The sequence below is a fragment of the Myotis myotis genome, unplaced genomic scaffold (genome assembly GCF_014108235.1).
Source record: "Myotis myotis isolate mMyoMyo1 unplaced genomic scaffold, mMyoMyo1.p scaffold_m19_p_16, whole genome shotgun sequence".
Classification (NCBI taxonomy): domain Eukaryota; kingdom Metazoa; phylum Chordata; class Mammalia; order Chiroptera; family Vespertilionidae; genus Myotis; species Myotis myotis.
The window spans coordinates 50,933,579-50,953,139 of NW_023416320.1; the positions used below are offsets into that span (position 1 = coordinate 50,933,579).

The 19,561-nt window shown below is 46.9% G+C and overlaps 1 protein-coding gene across 1 annotated transcript in view; it reads left to right on the forward strand.

Annotated features, from left to right (window-relative positions):
- The first annotated feature begins 11,159 nt into the window (after nucleotides 1-11,159).
- ATP6V0D2 (ATPase H+ transporting V0 subunit d2) overlaps nucleotides 11,160-19,561 on the forward strand; it is a 39,121-nt gene continuing 30,719 nt past the window's right edge. Inside the window, exon 1 of the mRNA XM_036337463.1 lies at nucleotides 11,160-11,466. Within this exon, the coding sequence (XP_036193356.1) occupies nucleotides 11,337-11,466 (130 nt within the window). The 5' untranslated portion in view covers nucleotides 11,160-11,336. The remainder of the gene's footprint in view (nucleotides 11,467-19,561) is intronic.

Below are 19,561 nucleotides of genomic sequence, written 5' to 3' on the forward strand. Positions count from 1 at the left end.
ACCGCCCCAGCACCGCAGACGCCCAGCGCCTGTGGGAAACCTCTACGCTCTCTACACGCAATCTGACAAGAGCTCCTTGTGGTGAACAATCCACATTCATCCCCCTTACCTGCGGTTGTCTGAAGACGTATCAGCATGCGAAAACAAACCTCCCACAATGATTTCGGCAGATTCATGGCTCCTTGGCATCTCAGCCCGGTTTTGGACTGAGATCATATTCTCTGGCTGTGAAAGAAAATGTCTGACTTCCCACCATGGGTAATAAAAAGGTATTTAAATTTGTGTTTACATAATTAAATAGAAATGTATGCAATAAAGACACAGAAAATTGAAAAATAGGCATGATTTCCCACCATGTTTCTGAGTTTCTCCTTTTGGTCTTGCACTAAGTTTTTTTCATATTTATGTGTGTCTAGGGTTTGCAGTTCAAAGTCAATAATATCATCTTTTATTCTGAAGTAAATAATAATAATCTTCCCAAAAGCCTTATAAAAAGAACTCCTGATGTGCACAGACATCCTGAGATCAGCTATGTCAGTATCTGGTCCCTGTCAGAGTCTTCATCCAGTTCTCAAAACACCAGCAGGCAGAAGTTGAGCCCAATTCCTCAGAAGCCATTCTATAAACCACTGTGGTTACCGTGTTCCAGGTTATGAGGATCGATGTTACCCAGGTCTCTCCCATCTGTGGGGGAAACATACCCAGAGCAGAAGTCGCTATGCCATTGGGCAGGGTCTTCCTAGTCTGGCTTCAGAAACCAGACCAAGACAAGCATCTAAGTGCCAGCACGACGTCAGCTTGCTCCTGCAGGGACTCCTGGTGGCCCCCGAGTAAGTCCAAATGCTTAGCACCAAGGCCACCAACAATCTGCCCCTGTTTCTTCAACACGTTCGCTCCCACCCTGTGCTTTCCAAGATTGCTCACTCTATAAAGTCAACTAACTCATGTTTCTAAATTGTTATGAAGCCCTTGCGAGGAGCCAAGCTCTTGTTCAGCACTGGAAGTTCATCAGCGCACAGACAGACAGAAATGCCTGCTACATGGGCCTCACATTCCACCGGAGAGAGAAAGACAGCAAATAAATGATTCATTCAGACCATCTCTTTTTCAATCAGCACTCTCACTTATGGCTACCTGTTTGAAATAATTACCAAAGAATAAATCAGCCCTAGCCAGTTTGGCTCAGTGGCTAGAGCCAACGAGCTAAAGGTTGTGAATTCGATTCTGGTCACGGGCACGAACTCAGTTTCACCTTGATCCCTGGCCTGGTCATAGCGTGTTCGGGAGGCAACCAATCGATGTGTCTCTCTCATATCGATGTTTCTCTCTCTCTCCTCCTCCTCCTTTCCACTCTCTAAAAAAAAAGCAATGGAAAAAATATCCTTGAGTGAGGATTAACAAAACTATATAAGTAAACAAGTAAATTGTAACTTTTATGTTGATATAAAATAAACACATTAAAGATTTTATTCCATTCAATCAGTGGGGTAACCATGTGCATTTTCTAACTGATTCAAAAGAGAATCCAAAAAGTAGACCCAAACTTTACACAAAAGAAAACACGACATTATCTTTGGGAAAATTCACCAGAGCCAAGTGAGCAACTTTCACTTTCTGAGATGATATTAATGACTTTGACTTTGGATAAATTGCAACTTAGTTCTGACTTCATCAAGATCCCAAAATGTTGTTTTTTGTTTGCTTGTTTGTGTTTAAAAAGGAGATTGCCTTGCTAAAGTGGTGGGCCTCCTCCAATCAGTAGAAGAACAAAAGCTGCTATTTCCCAGAGAAGGAATTCTCCCTCAAGACAGTAGCAGCCAAATCTTGCCTGGGCTTGCAGCCTACCTGCAGGCCCTGCACACTTCGCTCTAAGGCTACAGCACCCACTCTTCCTCCTCTAGTTTGTGACTTTGTAATTGAGCCTATTCACCACCCTAGACCTTCACATGAGGCCAATATTACCTGTGCTCAAGCCTGCCATCTAGTGGTGGAAATAGAGAGGACTCTGGTGGAAGGGTTTCCCTCCCGGAAAAAAATCCTATATAATAAAGAGCTAATATGCAAATGGTTGTCATGCCCTTGCACCAGAGCTGGGGGACCTGAGGCTGCGCCCCCCTGCCCTGTGGGGCTTGACGGGGGTAGGACCGGCTGGGTCTGGGTCTTGCGCAATTTTGAGGCGCACGCGGGTGGGCGGGGACTTGACTCTGGGTCCCACGGCGTGCCCCAGACTCTGAAAGATGGGAGAGTTTCATATACATTTTACTAATTTTCTTTCATCTCTGACACTTCTATTATAGAGAAAGGGCAAATAGCAATATTAAAATATTTCCTCTAATTAATTCCCTTTTAATGTGCACGAATTTCATGCACCAGGCCACTAGTAAATAAATAAAATAAAAACACCACTTGAGAATACAGCTCTAGAGTAAATTGTCTAATAGTAAACTCATATTTGTCTAAAGTTATGACTACTTTATAAATCACTTTTAAAATAGTGGAGCGAATCTTAAGCCAGGAGTCAGAACATCTTCCTTCTATGCCCCAGCTCTGCCATTATTGAGTTATGGTTCTGTTACAATTCCTTAACCTTTCTTTTGGAAGTTGGGCTTCCCTCTCTTTAAGGTAATAAGACTGTCTTTGATGTTCCTAAATGCTTTGTTATTTCCAATACATTTTATAATTATAATTCTATATGGCATTTGAAGAACTCTTCCATCAAGAAACTTCCAGAAAAAAAGAAAAGTCACTTCATATATTTTTAAAACCTATTTTGTAACAATTTTTTAGAGAAATTTGCAAACCAAATAAAATAAACTTTTTTAAAACCTTATATCTTGCAGAAATAGAACTAATTGATTGGAATTGTATGGGGTACATTTTTCTTTATTAGAAAAGAGGTATTTCTATTATTTGGAAATACCTGGAAATTTAATGATTAGCCTCAAAAAGCACAAGTCCTTCCCTATCTCTGCAGTTGGTGTGACATTATATCAAATGGCCTCTGAGGTCCCTTCCTTTTATAAGACTACTAGAGGCCCGGTGCACAAAATTCATGCATGGGAGGGGGTACCCCTCAGTCCAGCCTGCACCCTCTCCAATCCAGGACCCCTCAGGGGATGTCCGACTGCTGGTTTAGAACAGGCAGTCGGACATCCCTCTCACAATCCTGGACCACTGGCTTCTAATTGCTCACCTGCCTGCCAGCCTGGTCGCCCCTAACTGCCCCCTCCCTGCCGACCTGGTCGCCCCCAACTGCCCCCCCTGCTGGCCCGGTTGCCCCCAACTGTACCCCCCCCACCACTCTGGTTGCCCCCAACTGCCCCCTCCCTGCTGACCTGATCACCCCTAACTGCCCCCTCCCTGCCGACCTGGTTGCCCCTAACTGCCCCCCCTGCCGGCCTGGTCACCCCCAACTGACCCCCCCATCGGCATAGTCACCCCTCACTGCCCCCCCACCAGCCTAACCACCCCTAACTGCCCCTCCCACTGGCTTGGTTGCCCCCAACTGCCCCCCCCCCTGGCCTAATCACCCCCAACTGCCCTCCTCCCCTGCCCCCCGCCAGCCTAGTCACCCCAAGCAGCCTGCTTATTCAATTGTTTGTTTGTCCCTCACTAACCCCCTTGCCCGCCTGGTGGTAGGCAGCCATCTTGTGAGGGTGTGAGGGTTAATTTGCATATTACTCTTTATTATATAGGATAAGTTTTGTTAGTGTAAAAGCTTTTCTGATTACAAATCTGTCTTCTGTGACATTTCATTAGACTTATAATAACATAAAATAATGCGTTTCCTATCTATAGTAATTTATTTTCCTTAGTTCCTACTTTCTCATAGAAATACAGGGTGTCCCCAAAAACTGTACACACACAATGTAACAACTGATAGCTCAATGTTGAAAATGAAATGCATTTTAATAAACACTTTCTTTATAATTATTCAAAGTGTGTGCACATGTTTGGGGGGGCATCCTAGAGTATTTTCAGCATAATAACGTCATTTATTATTTCTACTGGCGAATTTTTCATCATCAGTTCATGTAATCACCATGCAACAGGTCCTGGGATCTCTGCCATCAAGAAAGAAAAAAAATTAAAAGTGGGAACTATTTGGAGGGGCGAAGAAAGCATTGTAAAGCTACTGAGTTTTAAAATACATGTGAATTCAAAAAGATACAATTTCTTCCGGTTGTTGAAAGAACTGAGGCCCGGAGCGGTGCGGCCGAGGGTCTGCAGGGCGGGCGGTGTGTGGCGCGCCCCGCCCTCTCTCCCGGCGCCCGGCACCGGGGGCAGGGATGCTGCTGCGGGCGAGCAAACCGATGCAAAGGACGGTCTCCAAGGTCCGGGACTCAGCACAGCCTCGGCCCCGCCGGGCGTGCCTGGCAGACGCCGCTGGTCCCGGGGGCTGCAGCCCGGGAAGCTGACCCGCCTGCGCGCGAGAAGCGGGTCTCCCTCCGCCAGACCAGCCTCGCTGCAGCCCTCGGTCCGCCAGGAGGGCACCACCCGCGGAGAAGCTCCTCAGTTCCCCTGCGGACAGACGGTGCCTCCCAGATGGGGCGGGGCCTGGCACCCAGCCTCCCGGAGCGCGGGGCGCCGCGCCTACTGAGGGGCCACCCCGCCCGGGCACGGGCGGGGCTCCCACCGCACAGGAGGGAGCTGTTTGGGGATCGAACTCTTGGTTGACTGATCTGACCTCCATGACCCGCTGGAGGGAGCGGCTGCAGCGCCTCCCCTGCGGGGCCGGGGGGAGGCTGCACCCTGCGACGGGTCGGCCCGCTGAGCAGCGCGGCTGTGCCCGCGGGTCCCTCGGCTCCCGGCCTCCGCCGCGTTCTCGCCCGCAGCCCCGGCTCTGCGGGGCCCTGGGACCTCCCGGAGGAGCCCTTCCCCGCCCGGGCAGGCAGAGTAGACACGGCGGGAACAGGTGTCCGGGCTCGAGTCGCCCTGACCGGACGCTCACCTGTGACCGGCACCGGCCGAGGACAGCGTGGGAGTCGGACTGAGCTCTGCAGCGAGGACCGCGCCCCGCCCCCATCACTGCCCCGCACGGCCACGCCAATCACCTGCGGGCCAGGTGGGCGGGCCGAGCTCGCTGCCCGCTGTGATTGGACGCGCGGCCTCTTAAGCCCCTCCCATGAGTGCCGACCCTGCCTCAGTGCTGTGGTTCCCAGGATGCAGACGTTCACTGAAGATACCTTACTGAAATGCGTATTTGATTTAATATAAGTACATTTTGGAACAGAGAGAAATGAGTTGAATGCTCACATGATAGTGTGATGCATGAGCTTTGTAACACCTTAAAAATAATTAATGTGCCCCGGCCGGTTCGGCTCAGTGCGTAGGGCGTCAGCCTGCGGGCTGAAGGGTCCCCGGTTGAATTCCAGTCAAGGGCACATGCCCGGTTTGCCAGCTAGGTCCCCAGTAGGGGGCGTGCAGGAGGCAAACAATCAACGATTCCTTCTCATCGTTGATGTTTCTATCGCTCTCTTCCTCTTCCTTCCTCTCTGAAATCAATAAAAAAAAAATACGTTTAAAAAAGCTTTAAAAAAAATAACAATTAATGTTATAAGTCAGAATTTCTCAAATAATGTTCCAAAGAATACTACTTCTTCAGGTTGTAAAGGCCTGATGTGCCCGAGGAGAGGCCATTGTCCAATCAGGTGTTTGGAAAACACGGTTTCTAGGTCACGCCAAGGACTTCTCGGAGACTCCACTCCGTGATGCTCACTCTATGTCCAAGGGCGGGACCTGCTACCTATTGCACTTCCCAAACCTGTGTGTTCACAGGGCTTGTCACCCCCACCCCAACCCACTTCACAGAGCATCTCGGGATGTGATACCTCTCCGTGAATAAACGTGGTCATGAAACCAGGCTGGGAAGTCACCGGTGAAAAGGTGAAGTGATTTGCTGTTTAGGAGGCAGAGGCTTGCTTGCGTCAGTGATGGGACCAACGATGTTTGGAGGTGGGGAACAGAGGGCTCCTGATGTCTTAAAAAACCTCTTGACATAAGCCACTGGAAGCCCGTTTAAACTCTGATGTGACATTTTCCAAGTGAAAAACTGTACAGTTAAGGCGAAGCCAACGGCAACTGCTATGATGTTCTGGTGACCTCTTGTGGCTCAAAACCAAAATGACCTTTTGAAAAATGAATGCTGGTACCATGAGCATCAAACATTTTGGAGCCTAAGTCACCTTTTTCAATGCTCACCCAAACTACTGTTGGTGTTCTCTCTTCAGGCTGGTGTTAGAGGACACCCCACCTCATATCTTTCTTTAATGGTTGGATCTTTGCAAAAAGCATGCTTTGCTCAGTTGAGCAGAAAATAAAACAATAAAGACAGAACAAAATATAAAACACAGAAAAAAGTAATCATCTTGATGGCTCGGGCAATTATTCACTTCTCTGCAAGTCAGGATATAAAATTTGGATAAAAGCGTTGCCAGAAAGGGGACCAGGACGGAGCGGGTCGGCCCCGAGCTGTTGGTAGTGTGTGGGTTCTGGAATTCGTGTAGAAAAGATTTCACAATATGAGTCCACGTGACATTGAGAGGACATTTATTAAAGCTGGGACAGTGAGACGAGGAAGGGCGTAGGACAGAAGACACAACAGGAGACTGAGCAGGGCTGCTGTGGCTCTTAGAAATGTTAAGGGAAGATAGTGAGACAAGGCACGCTGCCATCAGAAGGGTCATGGGAATCTCTGGCTTCCAGGGCCCATCTCTGGGAAGTCAGAGAAAGGGCGCCCTGGAGACAGGTGGGGTTACCCGGACAAGCTGCTGCTGCCCACTGCTCCCCTTGTTGCAAGTCTTGTGGGCACCTCGGAGTTTAGGGGGGAGGAGAAAGGCAGGGGTGAGATTCCAGGGTCTTTATGTTGAGGGTTTTAAGGGCTTGGAGTTTAGGCTCTCAGGGAGATCTCAGTAGAATACTCATCAGCTTTCCAAGTGCCCTTTCAAGGCTGTGGGCTCCACTGATGGCCAGCGCCAGGCAGGGTTGTATCATCGCAGCCCGCCAGGCTCGCCCACCTCGTTTGGCTGCTTTTCTGGCCTGGAGCTGAAATGCAACTGAGGCCTAGATGTTCTCTCTAGGAGGCGACCTGTATCTGCTGTAAATTGCTCCTCCACTTTTGTTCAGCTGCTGCCTCAGTTTCCCCATTCCATTTGCCAAGGAATTTTTCTACCTTCTTACTATGCTGCCTCAAGAATACGAATTAATGACCTTAAGCTTTTGAAATAAAGTCATCCTAGGATTTTGAACTTCTTACCTGCACTTTATAGTGATACCTATGTAAATATTATGAGTAACAATTGATTCTTTCCTGATGGGATTAAAAACTGTTGCCATTAGAGCAGGTTTTGTTTCCAGAAATGAAACAGGGTCACTAAAGAACAGGGAGACATGTGCTATCCCAGGCCCGGGTGTAATTGATACCACATAAAGGCAAAACTGTTATTTTGTTAAATACGACAGGTGGACCATCAGGGCAAACAGCACATGGCCCGTCACTGGCGGCTCAAGTTCACAGCCAGCACCTGAGATGCTCTGTCATCTCTTCAGGAAGAAGGAATTCTCCCAGCTCAGCAAGGTGCACAGTCCCATCCCTCACCTCAAACTAAGAGCCCTCCTGCCAAAGGCCCCGAAAGCCGGTGAGTCCCAGGACCATCCACAGACGCTCCTGACTGTGAGAAGCAACGGAAAGCAGGCCCCCTCCCCCAGGTGACGAGAATCGGGGAGGGGGGCACCCCAGGTTTGCCTGGAGCGCCAGCCTGAGCCACCCCGGCTTTCTGGTTCCTCACTGGATCCACTTGGATCCGTTGGGGTTTCTTAAACAGCACAGGAGTCGGTTCATGTGCTTTGACCCGTTACCTGGCGGAGGCTTCCCGTGGGCAGGTGTCGGAGGTGTGTTTTGTTCTATTAGAAAAGTTAAGTGCTGGAGAAGTTAAGAAAGGTAACCTTGGGCCCGCCCACCCAATCCCTGCCGTGCTGAGCGAGACTGCTCCCAGCACCCGCTGCAGTGCCCCACCCTGCTGCCCACCCTGTGGGCTCACCCAGCCCGCCGCACTGCAGATGCTGGTCTTGTGGTTGGCAGTTCAGACAGGAGCAGAGCAAGGATGATGGGCCAGGTAAGAAGGTCACCAGGATGGACAAGCCATTGTAGGGAAGACCTCGTCCCCGGGGTGACCTCTCCTCCCCTAGCATATGGCAGGTCATGCGGTTTGGACCCCTGACCTTCCCTCCGTAGAGACAACATCTAGACCTCAGTTGTATCTCAGCTCCAGGCCCAGAGAAGCAGCAAAACCAGCCACGGCTGACATCAGGACCAGCTGCATTGGACAGTGACCCCCTGCCCAGGTGCCGGCCAATCCATCATGAAGACCACAGCCCTGAAAGGACACCCCGGGAAAGCTGCTGAATATTCTACTGAGATCTTCCCTGGGACGTCCCCTAAGGTCTCCACCCTTAAAGCCCATAGGATGGAGGGCCCAGTGAGCTCTCCCACCCAGGAGCATGCCCACCACGCCTTTCCCTCCCCTCCCCCCCCCCCCCCCCACTCCGCCCCCAGGCACATTACCATCAGCTTCCTCACTCCCAAGCTCCAAGATCCCTTCCTTTACCTCTAGAACTTGCTTCCTGAGCCCATGTCTTCTAGAAATTACTTTTTCTACCTCTGTGATTTACCCAATAAATGTTTGGGTCTTAGAGTTTGGGTCTTGATCTGAATTCTTTCCCAGCCAGAACCCAAGTACTGAGGTTGCTGAACCCAGTTCGGTCTGATCCCACCGGTCAAACACCTGCCGCCTACAAAGTCTTTCCCAATGCACCGCAAGAAGGGCAGAGAAATGCCCATCTCAGGTCTGGGCAAAATTGTACACAACAAGCCGGCAACCAAGATGACCAGAGTTACATCAGAAGAAGGTGCTATATTTAAACGCAGAATTTAATGATAATGATTTTTATTTAAGAATATTATTGGTCACTTTCAGAGGATGCGAAGGCACCAACTCGTTATCGGGAAGGTGGTGAGGAACTGAACTGGTGAAGCATTCATCCGCCTCTCTTTTTTTCCTTGTCCAAGAATATTTTTCCATTGATTTCTAGAGAGAGTGGATGGGAGGAAGGGAAGGAGGAGGAGAAAGAGAGAGAAACATCAGTGCGAGAGAGATACATCAATTGGTTGCTTCCTGCACGTGCCCCAACAGTGGCCGGGGATTGAACCTACAACCCTGGCAGTGCCCTGGAAGGGGATCAAACCGGAGACCGTCCATGTGCCGGCCAACACTCTAACCACTGACACACTGGCCAGGGCCTGCCTTTCTTATTTGACTGTAAGCTAGGGTAACCAAGAGTTGTTGAGAAGTTTTCTTTCTATGGAAGTATTTCAGCTAATGCACGAGGAACAACAAGCTGAAGCATCAGCATTCTGTTACTCCCAAGGAACCTGCGTCTGGGTGGTGGTCATCACAGCGCTGACACTAAACACGTAAACCGCGAAGGCGGGACTTACACACCTGGGCCAGTATTCACAGCAGATGGGAAGTGTTCTTGGAAAACTATCTAGCATAAAGCGACCTAGCTTCCAGGTCTCACTACCACCTTATAGAGCGAGAGGCAACAGAGCAGTCAGTTAAATGATGGAATCAGCAAATTCCAAACCGTGGGAAAGTGGGGGACAATGAGCCAGTCACTTCAACAGCAGGCAGCCAAGTGGGAGGGGAGGCGCCCCTGCAAGGGCCTGTAGGGACATATAAACCCAATGTCACGTCTCCAACCAAGAGTAAAACAAATAAAATTTATGTCGAAACAGTTTGAACATTGACGATATTATTTAATGTTGGGAATAACTTCATTGCAATAGAATTGTGATGACATTGTAAAAGAATCTTTATCTTTTAGAGATACCTACAGAAATGATTAAGGATAAAACAATAGGATATCTTGGAGTTACCTGACAATTATTCAGGGTGGGGAGGAGGAGGGCAAGGTCAAAGGTCAGGGAGGCCAAGTGCGGCCACCACCTGTTTTCGTAAATAAAGTTTTATTGGAACACAGTCTCGCTCATTCATTTACGTGTGGCCGAGTGGACTGGTTGTTGCAGAGACAGCCTTTCCAGAGAAAGCCTGCTGACCTCGCCAAGCTGACCCACCGCCTGAGCGATGACTATTGAAGCTGGGGGATGGATTTGTGGGGTTAATCCTGGCATTGTTTCCTTTCATGCACGTCTGAAATGTCTCATAACAAAGAAGCTTAAAACAAAAACAAACAAACAGGAAGACCTGGATTAGGATTCTTCAGTCTGCCTGCTTGGATTCCCAGTCAGGGCACATGCCCAGGTTGCAGGCTCAAACCCCAGTAGGGGGCATGCAGGAGGCACCCCATCAATGATTCTCTCTCATCATTGATGTTTCTACCTCACCCTTCCTCTATCTGAAACCAATAAAAAACATTTTTTTTTTTTTAAAAAAAGGCTCTCTCTGCCCGGGCAGGGGTGGCTCAGAGGTTAGTGTCGGCCTGTCGAGGGGTCAAGGCACATTCCTGGGTTGCAGGTTCCATTCCATTCCCGCCCCCAGTGGGGCAGGTGTGGAAGGCAACCAATCATTGTGTCTCTCTCAAATAGACGTTTCTCTCCCTTTCTCTTCCCCACGCCCCACTCTCTAAAAATCAGTGGGAAAAATAAATATCCTCACTCCTTGTGTGAGGATTTTTTTTTTTAAAAAAAAGGCCCTTGCCTGGCCGGTGTGGCTCAGTGGTTGGGCAGCAACCTATGAAGCAGGAGGTCACAGTTCAGTTCCCCGTCAGGGCACATGCCCAGGTTGTGGGCTGGATCCCCAGGCGGGGCTTGCAGGAGGCAGCCCATCAATGATTCTCTCTCATCATTAATGTTTCTGTCTCTCCCTTTCTCTCTAAAATCAGATTTTATAAAGGCCCTCTCTTTCTTCACACTGCTAGTCACTGCTAGTCCTGAAGACATGAGGACAAATGTGGTTTACATTCCAAAGCTCCACTGGGGGAGGGATGTTTACAAAACATTCAGGTGTTTCTCCTTCCCTGGCAAAGCTGGGGCAGGCAGGGCTCTGGGCACCGCAGCCCACCCCGCCCCCTCCCCCCCACCCCCCAGTGGGGCTCCTGGGCTGATGGGTCATCCAGCTTATTCACTGTTGCCACCAACACCACTGAGCCCTCTGCTCAAAGCCACTGACCCCGGAGGAAACTAGTCACAAAGACCCGACTGTCAGCTGACAGTGACTCCTGTGCAGCCAGTGCGTTTCCAGACTGCAAGGCTCCAGGGCCCAGGACTCCGCTCCCGCCAGACCCACTGACCCCACCTGGGACCCCCAGCCGTCGCCATGCTGGGAAGCGCCGAGCTGTGCTTCAATGTGGACCACGGCTACCTGGAGGGGCTGGTGCGAGGCTGCAAGGCCGGCCTCCTGACCCAGCAGGACTACCTCAACCTGGTCCAGTGCGAGACCCTGGAGGGTGAGCTGACCCCAGCAGTGGCGGGAAGGGCTGCGGGAGGGCTGCCGCGGGGGGAGCAGGGGAGGGTGGGTCCCAGCCGGAGCCCAGAGCGGGTCCGCCTCCAGGGCCGGGACCTCAGGGGTCCTGAGCTTGGACCAGGAGACAGTTAATCTCCGTGTTCAGGATTCTCTGTGTGAAGTGTGCACTTCCTTCCATTACGAACGTAGGGGCTTTGTCACCAGTAGAAAGTCAGTATTTTCAGATGCTGGCAGTTCTGCCGGAGTTTGAAACACCACTTTTTCCCTGTTTCAAAACCTCGGGGAACTGCCCTCCCTTCAGCCCTGGTCTCCACTGTCCAGCAGGAGCACAATACCGTACATATCTTGGTAACTGTGCTGTAGTGTATTTGGTTTCCTTCGAAGTCCCACCTGTTTCCACTCTGCATATCTGTAGATATTATTTGGATAAAGGCATCCCCAAATTGCCCAGGGATCTATGGAAAAGAAAAAAAGCTCCGAGCCTCGGTCCAGAGAACGGCAAGCTCTCCCAGTTCCCCAGCTTCGCTGACAGGAGGGTTTTCTGGGTTTGTCTCTGCTGCTTACAAACAGCACAGCGGCCTGAGGTGAGCCCGCGGGCGCGGTCGGCCTGCAGGTGCCCTGGAGACCTGGGCTCTCGTTCATAATGTGCGATGGTCACGCGGCTCAGTCCAGCTGTTTGGAGAAATCGATGAGCTGTACGTGGGAGAATGTTGTCAGAATGGGAAACACGCTGCAAAGGGACATTATCTGTGTTTTGAAACCAGTGGGTTGAGGTCTGGTCAACATGAAAAGCTGTGCATGTGTATTGTAGACAACGCGGTGAGTTTAGAGATTAGTGTCCACCTGTGAAACCACCACCACCTCTGCCACAAACCTGCCCCTCACTCCACACGCTTCCGCTTCATCTTCATCATCACTATTATGACTGTTATTGCTGGGGGTGTTAAGGACAGGCTCCGGGCTGCTCTGTAGATCCCATGACCTGCTCCTCTTGTAAAACTGAAACTCTCTGCCCTTTGACACGGCCCAGGCCCCCTGTCCGGAGATTATCTCTAAGCTACAATATTTTCAAAACCTTATCGAAGACATCACATGGTGCAGTATTATTATTCTTAAAAACAGCTACTCACTCATTTCGAAACACACTTATAAAATCAGTACTGGGTGTGTCCATAAGAAGGTGCTTTAAAGCTTCCAGATTATTCTAGAAAAAGCAAGAAAGCTGCAAGGATCCAGACTGCAAAAGCAAAGCGGGAGAAGGTGAAGGTGACTTTGCAGGCGGCTGGGGGAGGGGACGGCCGGGGGGAGGGGGACCTGAGGTCGGTCACTTGTGGATGGCCTGACCAGTCGGAGCCGGTGGGGCCCAGCCACCCAGGAGAGATGCACATTTCCTTTCATGGTGATGGGAACAGCAGGAACAGCTTCCAGATGCCAGCTAATGCTGTTGGCTACAAATAATAAACACGACCCCAGCTCCTAGTCACCTCAGCATGTTATATGAGGAGTGGGGGGACTGGGGGGTCTCATGTATCGAAAATCTGCATAAATTGAGGTAGAAAAAAATTAATGGACATGGAAGAATGAGAGCTTCTGAAAGAAGTCATTTGAATAAATTCTATTTAGTTTTCAGTCAAACTTTCAAATGGGTTAAGAAATGCAAATTTAAACGCAGATACAGAAATGTCTTCAGGATACACAACCAGGCGTAGGCAGCTCTCTAAAGAATGCCAAGAGGAACCGCCCTCGGCCTCAGCTGGGGAAGAAGGGAAGATTGCAGACGGGAGACCTGAAGCATGAACCTTCTCAGTGCAATGCACACGGTGCACACGCAGAACGTCCACCTGGTGTCGGGTGAAGGGCCCGAAGTCATCCCTAGAGTCCCACGTGAGGGCCTCTACGTCCTCCGTGGCTTCTTGTCTTTGCATCTCATGTGTCTCCCTTTCTTTCCTCCTAATAATATATTTCCGACCATTTTTGCACAACTATGTTTGAATCCGTGCCAATCGGCTCTTCGCAGAATATCAATGTGATCATGAAACTGTGGGTCATGAGTGCTGAGATCAGTCTAAACACAAGGGTCTCACGTCCTGGGCTAACCTAACCCTCCTGCCGTCCGGATGGAGGACAGGAGGTCTGTGTCCGTAGTTCACTGGAATGTCTGCCTCTGAGCTGGGTTAGGGTCCATGCCCAGGTCTCGTTTGTTCACAGCTCCGTTTTACATAGAAACGGTGCCCCCCTGGTTATGTCACAGGCTATTGGTTGTAAGTAACGTGAATGGCAGCGCACCTGTTGCATCTGAGAGAACCCCAGCCGCCTGCAGCCGCCCTATTGGACAGAAGTTAAGGACTTTGGGATTTGTTTGCTTTTGTATAGGATATGCACCATGAAATGGTGGATAAACAAGATTGGGGGTAACAGCATCACTGTGTGCTGAAGCAGACACTTTCTAGAAAAGAAAAGCTAACTTGGCAAAAATAAGTCCTCTAATCTTTAAAAAAGAAGTGTCCTGATATAAGCATATCGTTTTTTATTGATTTCAGAGGAAGGGAGAGAGAGAGGGAGAGGGGGAGGGGAGGGGGAGGGGAGGGGAGGGGGAGGGAGAGGGGGAGGGAGAGAGAAACATCAATGATGAGAGAAACATCAATTGGCTGCCTCCTGCACACCCCCTATTGGGGATGGAACCCACAACCCGGGCTGGGAATCAAACCTTGACCTCCTGGTTCATAGGTCCACACTCAACCACTGAGCCACACTGGCCAGGCCTCAGCATATTGTTTTTTTTTTTGTTTGTTTTTTGTTTTTTTATTATTAGTTAAGGTATTACAAATGTGTCCTCATCCCCCCCATTAACCCCCAACCTCCCCCCCCCCCACACACACTCATGCTCCCATCCTCCTGTTGTCCATGTCCATTGGTATGGCTTATATACATGTATACAAGTCCTTCGGTTGATCTCTTCCCCTTACCCCCGCCCTCCCCTACTTTCCTTCTGGGGATTGATAGCCTGATTGCTGTTTCTCAGTCTTTGAGTCTGTCCCTTTTCATCAGTCTATGTTGTTCTCTATAATCCACAAATGAGTGAGTTCATGTGGTATTTATCTTTCTCTGACTGGCTTATTTCACTTAGCATAATGCTCTCCAGTTCCATCCATGCTGTTGCAAAAGGCAAGAGTTCCTTTTTTTTTACCGCAGCATAGTATTCCATTGTGTATATGTACCACAGTTTTCTAATCCACTCATCTGCTGATGGGCACTTAGGCTGTTTCCAAATCTTAGCTATGGTGAATTGTGCTGCTATGAACATAGGGGTGCATATATCCTCTCTGATTGGCGTTTCTGGTTTCTTGGGATATATTCCTAGTAGTGGGATCACTGGGTCAAATGGGAGTTCCATTTTTAGTCTTCTGAGGTAGCTCCATACTGTTCTCCACAGTGGCTGCACCAGTCTGCATTCCCACCAGCAGTGCAGAAGGGTTCCTTTTTCTCCACAGCCTCTCCAACACTTGTTGTTTGTTGATTTGTTGATGATAGCCATTCTGACAGGTGTGAGATGATAACGCATTGTCGTTTTGATTTGCATCTCTCGTATAATTAGTGACTTTGAGCAGGTTTTCATATGTCTTTCGGCCTTCTGTATGTCCTCTTTCGAAAAGTGTCTATCTAGGTCCGTTGCCCATTTTTTTATTGGATTGTTTATCTTCCTTTTGTTAAGTTTCATGAGATCCCTGTAAATGTTGGAAATTAAACCCTTATCGGTGGTATCATTGGCAAATATGTTCTCCCATGTAGTGGGTCTTCTTGTTGTTTTGTTGATGGTTTCCTTTGCTGTGCAAAAGCTTTTTATTTTGATGTAGTCCCATTTGTTTATTTTCTCTTTAGTTTCCATTGCCCTAGGAGCATTATCAGAGAAGAAATTTCTTCGGCATATGTTTGCGATTTCGCTGCCTGTGGATTCCTCTAGTATTTTTATGGTTTCCCGTCTTACGTTTAAGTCTTTTATCCATTTTGAGTTTATTTTTGTGTATGGTGTGAGTTGGTGATCTAGTTTCATCCTTTTGCATGTATCTGTCCAATTTTCCCAACACCATTTATTGAAGAGACTGTCTTGACTCCATTGTATGCTCTTGCCTCCTTTGTCGAATATTAATTGGGCATAGTGGTTTGGGTTGATTTCTGGGGTCTCTATTCTATTCCATTGATCTATATGTCTGTTCTTGTGCCAGTACCAAGCTGTTTTAAGAACAGTGGCTTTGTAATACAGTTTGATATCTGGTATTGAGATCCCACCTACTTTGTTCTTTCTGAGGATTGTTGCAGCTATTCGGGGTCTTTTTTTATTCCAGATGAATTTTTGGAACGTTCGTTCTAGATCTGTGAAATATGCTGTTGGTAATTTAATGGGGATTGCATTGAATCTATAAATTGCTTTGGGTAGTATGGACATTTTGATGATGTTGATTCTACCAATCCATGAACATGGTATATTCTTCCATCTGTTTATGTCTTCCTCTATCTCTTTTTTCAGTGTCCTGTAGTTTTCAGCATATAAGTCTTTTACCTCCTTAGTTAAGTTTATTCCTAGGTATTTTAATTTTTTTGGTGCAATGGTAAATGGGATTGCTTCTGTAGTTTCACTTTCTGTAAGTTCACTATTGGTGTAAAGAAATGCCATGGATTTCTTAGCATTAATTTTGTATCCTGCTACATTGCCGAATTCATTTATTAAGTCTAATAATTTTTTGATGGAGTCTTTAGGGTTCTGTATGTACAGTATCATGTCATCTGCAAATAAGGACAGTTTTACTTCTTCTTTTCCAATCTGGATGCCTTTTATTTCTTCTTCTTGTCTGATCGCAATGGCTAGTACTTCCAGTACTATGTTGAACAGGAGTGGTGAGAGGGGGCATCCCTGTCTTGTTCCTGTTTTTAGGGGGAATGGTTTTAGTTTTTGCCCATTGATTATGATGTTGGCTGTGGGTTTGTCATATATGGCTTTTATTGTGTTGAGGTATGATCCCTCAATTCCTATCTTGTTGAGAGTTTTTATCAAGAAAGGGTGTTGGATTTTGTCAAATGCTTTTTCCGCATCAATTGATATGACTATGTGGTTTTTCTCTCTCAATTTGTTTATGTGATGTATCACATTTATTGATTTGCGGATATTGTACCATCCTTGCATCCCTGGGATAAATCCTACTTGGTCATGGTGTATGATCTTTTTGATGTACTGCTGGATCCGATTTGCTAGGATTTTGTTGAGGATTTTGGCATCTATGTTCATGAGGGATATTGGCCTGTAATTCTCTTTCATTGTATTGTCTTTATCTGGTTTTGGGATTAGGGTGATGTTGGCTTCATAGAATGAGCTGGGAAGTGCTCCTTCCTCTTGGATCTTTTGACATAGTCTGAGGAGGATAGGTTTTAGGTCTTCCTTGAATGTTTGGTAAAACTCCCCTGTGAAGCCATCTGGCCCCGGGCTTTTGTTTGCTGGAAGCTTTTTGATTACTGCTTCGATTTCCTCCATAGTTATTGGCCTATTGAGATTTTTAGATTCTTCCTGGTTAAGTTTTGGAAGGTTGTATTTATCTAGGAATATGTCCATTTCCTCCAGGTTGTCTAGTGTGTTGGAGTAGAGTTGTTCATAGTATTTTCTAACAATCCTTTGTATTTCTATGGGGTCTGTTGTTATTTCTCCTCTTTCATTTCTGATTTTGTTTATTTGGGTCCTCTCTCTTTGTTTCTTGGTGAGCCTGGCTAGAGGTGTATCAATCTTGTTTATCCTTTCAAAGAACCAGCTCTTGGTTTTGTTGATCTTTTGTATTGTTTTTTTGGTCTCTATGTCGTTTATCTCCGCTCTGATCTTTGTTATTTCCTTCCTTCTGCTTACAGTGGGCTTTTTTTGTTGCTCTCTTTCTAATTCTTCGAGTTGTAGAGTTAGGTCATTTATTCTCATTGTTTCTTGTTTCTTGCAGTAGGCTTGTAGAGCTATGAACTTCCCTCTCAAGACTGCTTTTGCTGTGTCCCATAGGTTTTGGATTGTTGTGTTTTCATTGTCATTTGTTGCCATGATGTTTTTTATTTCTTCTTTGATCTCGCTGGTGACCCAGTCGTTGTTTAATAGCATGCTATTTAGTCTCCATGTGTTTGATTTTTTTGGATTGTTTTTGTTGTAGTTGATTTCCAGTTTTATGCCTTTGTGATCTGAGAAGATACTTGATATGATTTCAATTTTCTTGAATTTGAAGAGACTTTGTCTGTGACCCAATATATGGTCTACCTTTGAAGATGACAAATGTGAACCCGAGGAGAATGTATATTCTGTGACTTTGGGGTGAAATGTTCTGAAGATGTCAATTAATTCCATCTGATCTAGTGAGTCATTTAGGATTGATGTTTCTTTGCTGAGTTTCTGTTTAGAGGATTTGTCCAGTGGAGATAATGGGGTGTTAAGATCCCCTACTATGATTGTATTGCTGTCAATCTCTCCCTTGATCTTCTCCAGAAGATTTCTTACGTATTTGGGTGCTCCTATATTGGGTGCATATATATTTACCAGAGTTATTTCTTCTTGTTGGACTGCTCCCTTTAGTATTATGAAGTGGCCTTCTTGATCTCTTTTTATGTACTTCACTTTGAGATCTAATTTGTCAGATATAAGTATTGCTACCCCGGCTTTTTTTTCACTTCCATTGGCCTGAAAAACCTTTTTCCATCCCTTCACCATCAGTCTGTGTGCGTCTTTGTTTGTGAGGTGGGTTTCCTGTAGACAGCAAATATATGGGTCATGTTTTCTTATCCACTCATTTACCCTATGCCTTTTGACTGGGGAATTTAATCCATTTACATTTAAAGTTATTATTGATAGAAACTTGTTAGTCGCCATTTTTGTTCTTTACCGCTGCGTTCCTTCTTTGTTTCCTGTTTTTTCTATTTACAGCAGACCCTGTAGCATTTCTTGCATTGCTGGTTTGGTTGTAATAAACTCCCGTAGACCGTTTTTGTCTGTGAAGCTCCTGATTTGACCCTCAATTTTGATTGATAGCCTCGCTGGGTATAGTATTCTTGGATTCAGACCCTTCCTTTGCATGACTTTGTATATTTCATTCCATTCCCTTCTTGCCTGATGTGTTTCTGTTGAGAAATCGGTTGCTAGTCTGATGGGGGATCCTTTGTAGGTAACTTTCTGTCTCTCTCTGGCTGCTTTTAAGATTCTTGCTTTGTCGTTGGTGTTTGCCAATTTAATTATTATGTGCCTTGGTGTCGGTCTTTTCGGGTTCATTCTGTTTGGGACTCTGTGAGCTTCTTGGATTTGTGTGAGTTTTTTCCTCCCTATATCAGGGAAATTTTCTGTTACTATTTTTTCAAACAGGTTTTCTATTCCTTGCTCAGTTTCCTCTCCTTCTGGCACCCCTATTATTCGGATGTTGTTTCGTTTAGCATTGTCCCAGAGTTCTCTTAGGCTCTCCTCCTGCTTTTTAATTTTTTTTTCTAGAAGCTGTTCTGTTTGGGTATTTTTTTCTACCTTGTCTTCTAGCTCGCTGATGCGGTCTTCTGCTTCTTCTAGTCTACTGTTGATGCTTTCTATTGAGTTCTTTATGGCAGTGATGTCGTTTTTCATTTCTTCTTGGTTTCTCTTCATTTCCTCTTGGTTCTTCTTCATTTCCTCTTGGTTCCTACACATATTGTTGAATTGGTCTTCCATTTTTTTCATCCACCTTATGACCATTACTCTGAATTCTTTCTCTGACAGGTTGCTTGCCTCCATTGCCTCCATTTCGTTTACTTCCTTTTCTGATGATGCCTGTTTTTCTCTCATATTTGGGTTGGTTCTTTGTTTCACCATGATTTCTCTTCTCAAGGTGTTTGGTTATGTAGTTCTCTCTCTGCTGCGCTGATTCAAAGGCACAAAATACAACACAACAAGGCACAACGTACAAGGCAACAAACTAAATGCATTCACGATATTAATAACCCCAAATAAAGGTGACCCCCTGAGCGAAGAGAATTAGGGGATATAGGAGAAAAAAGAGAAAAAGATTAAAGAGAAAAATAAAAAACAAAAAGGAGTGCCGAAATGA